The following is a 4,996-nucleotide window of genomic DNA, read 5'->3' on the forward strand; positions in this document are numbered from 1 at the left end:
AGTCTGTTTAGAGAACTGGACCACTTTGACATTTGTGAATTTTGGATGAATAAACCAGTTAGCTTCTGACCTGCAGTTTTCCTTGCACCTCACTCACAACCTCATAGGTCTGTGCACTTGGACTTTGGCCTAAATGCTATATTCTGTTCTATGATTAAGTTTCATTTAAAGTATCAGGAAATCATAAGAAATCATTTGAAATTAATACACTAATAATAGCTCACTGAACTTAAATCAGAGGGAGCAACAGTATTATGGTGGTTGAATGGGTTTATAAACAGGTTTGTTTGAAAATGTTTAATATTTATATTAAAATATGTTTTTGTTTATCTTTATTTTTTTTAATTGTCACTTTGCTTTTAAAGTTTTTCCCTTTTTCTTATTGGCATAGAACCAAGAACCAGGTTTGTTTACATCTTTACAAAAGGTGGAAAGGATTTCTGACATTTATTCGTCTAATTATTCTATTTCCCTTGTATTTGCATGGATGCATGGAACTTCCCCCCCCTCCCCACAAAGGATGGTTCTTGTTTTTCTTAAGGATTAAAGTATGATTTGGCAAAGACAGATGAACTTGTCAATTATTAATTTTGAAATTGATCTAATAGCCTTTGAAGTGACTGCGATTTCCTGCAGTGCCTAGTGTGGAAGTGTAAAGAGAATTGTTGTATCAATATATAACAAGACGAATAAAAGTGTAATAAATGTTGGATATTATTTTCATGAGAGTAAGAGGGACAGTGAATGCCATCTGCATAATATTCATAGTAAGACAGGTACAGGAACAGAGGCTAGAGGAAAACCAGAAGCTCTTTCGTGCATTTATAGTCCTAGAAAAAGCATTCGATAGAATCCAAAGAGAAGTGATGTTACAGTGTTAGAGGGAGAGGAAAGATCTAAAAAAGTTTATTAGGCTGGTCGAGATGAACAGGTTTTGGCGAGTAGTAAGGAAGCTAAAGACAGAATAGTAATACAAGAAAGAAGAGGCTCAATCATAAAACAGGTGGAAAAGTTTAAATATGTAGGATCTACTTTAAGCCAAGAGGGAGGATGTGAGGCTTGATTTGATAGTAGGATAAAAGCTGTGCAAGGTGACTAGAGATAGGTAGCTGGAGTAGTATATGATAAGAAAATGCCAATCAAGCTAAAAGTCAAGATCTAGAGCATAGTGTTAAGAAGAAAAGAGGAAGCAAAGCTTGATAGAACAGAGATGAGAATGCTGAGGTGAATTATGGGAATATCGCTGCCTTAAAGATTGGCAAATGACGAAATAAGAAAAAGGGCGGGTTTAGTAAAGATTAAAGAGATAAGAGAGTCACAACTGAGATGGGACGGGAATTTGTTGAGGATGGATGACTAGGAGGGAGTGAAGAGAACTTGGGAGGAACCTATTAAAGGAAGTAGATCGAGAGGGAGACAGAGAATTAGATGGTGAAATAAAGTGAAGAAAGATGTGGAGAGAAGAGGTTTGGTGGAGGATGATGCCTTTGATAGAAGGCAGAGAAGAAGGCGCATCAGGCAACTGACCTGTTAATGTAGGGATAACGGTGGGGAAAGAAGTTTGACTAACCTACTTGTTAAATTCAAAGATGTAGCAACATTTATATTAACAAATATTTGCAGGACATCTGCAACATAGGTTCATTTTGTCAGTTGACACATACTCAGGAACATTTATTAAGGTGTACCAAAATTTTCAGAGATTGTAGCTCAGTAGCTAGTTTCAGCATCACCAGTGGTGAACAGACTAGACTAAGGAATTTCTCCACAGGCTTGTCATCCTCTTCCTTCAAGACATCCCTTCTACACTTCCTAGCTAAGCAGTGGCGTGATGATCGGTATTGTGATGCACTGGCCAATAAGAAATTGTTTTATGCTATTGATTACAAGTTCTTCCTGTAATCTGTGATGATGGACACATGAAAGGAAAGAGTATAAGCCACTTGTGAGTTCCCACATTGAAGCTGATACAAAGATGATGCAGCATATTCCCGGCCTAAACTCAACTCCAACTACATCGTCAGTGTAAGAGCAAATGACACTGATGTCCTGGTGATTTTTTTTATCAAGCTGGTTTGAATTATTCACTTACGATTTATATGGATGTCGGAAATTTAATCAACAACAGTCAGAGGTATATTGATGTATCATTGCTTTGACAAGCATTACCTTGTTTGCATGCGTTCGGTGGCTACTACTATTCTCTTTCATTCGGGGCAAAGGGAAAATACATCCATTAAATAATGTAGAGAATTCTCTAAGGTTCTGAAGAGCATTTGGAGAACTTGGCTCCTCTACAGTGAAAAGACAGCTCCTTGTTCTGGAAGAGTTTGTGTGTGTTTTGTATGGGCAAAACAGAACTAAAGATGTTAACACAGCTCACTACAACATATTCACCGTGAATTAATAGTTCAACGACTCCCATACTAAGCAACCCTCAAGCAGCATATCCTTCGTGCAAACTTTATTGCTAACATGTGGAAATCATCAAATAAAAGAGACATTAATCACCTTGATCCACATTGTAACAGGTGGATTAAGAAAAATGGAATATACACGCTGAATTGGTTTATAGGTCCCATAGTTCCTGATTGTCTCAGTGATCAAACTGAAAAAGTTCCCGATGAAGAAAGTGACATTGATAGTGAAGCAGAGGAATATGATGAGTCAGATGAAGAAGAAGAGTTATCAATTGGAAATGTAGTTCTGTTGAATTTGTCAAAGGTTGCAGCTCAAAAAACTGTTCCAATGAAATAATCTCTGTATGGATGAACTATTCTTTAGAAATTTAGATGTATATGATTTATAAACTTACATGCATTTCATTTAAAATTGCCTATGTAATTAACTGTTGTATAAGAGACTACAGTGCTGTCAAGGGTCTGGGATAGATTTGCTTCAGCTCTTTAATTTTCTTTACAATAATATTATACAGTATTCATATGTTCTTTTTACTCTGTATGTAATTAGTGAATGTATTTGATGTACAAAAATGACAAAGCATTTTGCTGAATGACTGAAATTTTCTGCATGTTGCTATATTGGGTATGACAGAGAAGTGTTAATTTTGATTATAATAAGCGTTGATATTTGATAATGTTGTTCATATATTTTGAATGAAGCCTTTATTTGGCATTGGAATTATATTTATGTTATCCATCACCTTCATAATCAGTCAAATACATAGCAGATGGATATAGTAACATTGCTAAATATCAACTCGGAAAAAGAGTAATATCATAAAAACGGTCAGGTTGGTACAAGTAAGAAGTTGATTTGATTTTTGATACAGTAAATTTTAGTCAAACCTTACTGACTCAGTCAAATAAACAGATCTAGCGTAGTCCTTGGCTTTTAAGATACAGTATTATGGACCAAACCATCCAGTTCTGTCTTTTAAGATACAGTATTATTTCTGCTAGATGGGATTTCATATAGATGCAGGAGAGGACATAGAATATTGAAATAGAATACTGAATATAATTTGCATGTCTGACCTTACGCTTAAAGTAGTGCTGATGAAAATACAGAAGTGTGTTGGAAAGCAATGAGGTAAAGATGGACTGCATTTGACAAAGCAGTATATTTTAACCAACAGCTGAATTTTTTCAGACAAATTTTCTGAGATTTTCTCCCAGTGGATTATTGCTTGTTTGTTTCTTGTAAGGAATCCAAAAAGTAGCTTGGCTGTCTTTTCAGAGAAAGAATGTTATTTTTGTAGAATTTGCTAAGGTAACTTTTGCATTACAGCATGCACATGTCCCAAAAAGATAAATAAAAATGTCCCAAGGAAGAAATGAAACCAAAATTGGTTGCTGACTGCCTGTGACATACAGGAAGAAGTCTGCTCGTCTGACTGAAGGAGATATCCTCTGGCCAAGGGAAAGGGAATTGAAACCTAAGAACAGTTCTTTTACGTTTTGTTTCATTCGTGCCACAGAGACAAAAGTAGTGTTTAAAGATTTATATGCCTTGTTCTTAAAGAACAGTTTATGTCAACACAACACTTCCGTTATTTGTAGTGCAATACAAGGAATTAGAGTACTATAGAAAAAAAATCGTCTCATGAGAGATTCAATCGCCTGTCATATTAGATCAACCATATTTCATTGAAATTAAAAACCCACTTTCCTAGATAATGGAAGTGGTTTCTCATCTTGGAGAAAGTAAGACATCCCAGAAAAACTACTCTGAAACAAGCATAGTTCACAAAGCACTTCAGTTCTCCTACCGAATGGGTACCCAGATAACTTTATACCTAAGTTCCACATAATAATTACTGTGGGGAGTGTTTTGTAGCCAAAAAGTCCCTTTTCTAAAATAGCTAAAGCATATCAGTTTGTATGTAAACTTGAATGTTGCAGTTATATTACTGCTAATTAAAGAAATGTCAACATGAACTATGAAGTTGTCCAACAAGATAAATCTCAAGAAATGCAAGTACACAAGCAGGCAATTTCACTTTATGTAGACACTTGGCAAGAAATCTACTCTTAGGCCTAATCCATTTTCCATTTCACTTTTCTGCGGTTGTTTCTTCATCTGGCACAGAAGCGAGGTTCTAAGCCAGGTGGCCAGGTTTCTCGCAGATGTACCTGTTGGCAGAATAAGGTAATGTTTTCATATTTCTTCTAAAGTAAATTATTTTCAACTGGAAACCTTGGTTGACTTCTAACCCATTGCATAAGGTGATAGCAATGACTCAGCTTCATATAGCACAAGGGAAATGTGTACAGACACCACCCTACTTTCAAACACTCAGCTTTCAAACAGAGATACAAAGAAACTGGGTCACAAATTAGAATTGTCTTCAGTGAGCTCCCTTTGCCACCTGTAAGTTCAGATTTCGTTCTGTGCACCTTTTCTTTAAATACAGTAATGTTTGTACAGGGAATTGTGTTTTAGGGTGAAAAAACGTACAGTACTGTATTAAATTAATATCATACTGTACTAAATTAGACTTGAAGAGCGCAGTAACTGCCTTGCAAAAAATTCA

The 4,996-nt window shown here is 35.8% G+C and overlaps 1 protein-coding gene across 1 annotated transcript in view; it reads right to left on the reverse strand.

Annotated features, from left to right (window-relative positions):
• Nucleotides 1-3,904: 3,904 nt before the first annotated feature.
• Nucleotides 3,905-4,996, reverse strand: part of LOC135203521 (perlucin-like protein) — a 25,814-nt gene continuing 24,722 nt past the window's right edge. Inside the window, exon 6 of the mRNA XM_064233254.1 lies at nucleotides 3,905-4,595. Coding sequence (XP_064089324.1) covers nucleotides 4,562-4,595 — 34 coding nt within the window. The 3' untranslated portion in view covers nucleotides 3,905-4,561. The remainder of the gene's footprint in view (nucleotides 4,596-4,996) is intronic.

This window comes from Macrobrachium nipponense, chromosome 36 (assembly GCF_015104395.2).
Source record: "Macrobrachium nipponense isolate FS-2020 chromosome 36, ASM1510439v2, whole genome shotgun sequence".
Taxonomy (NCBI): Eukaryota; Metazoa; Arthropoda; class Malacostraca; order Decapoda; family Palaemonidae; genus Macrobrachium; species Macrobrachium nipponense.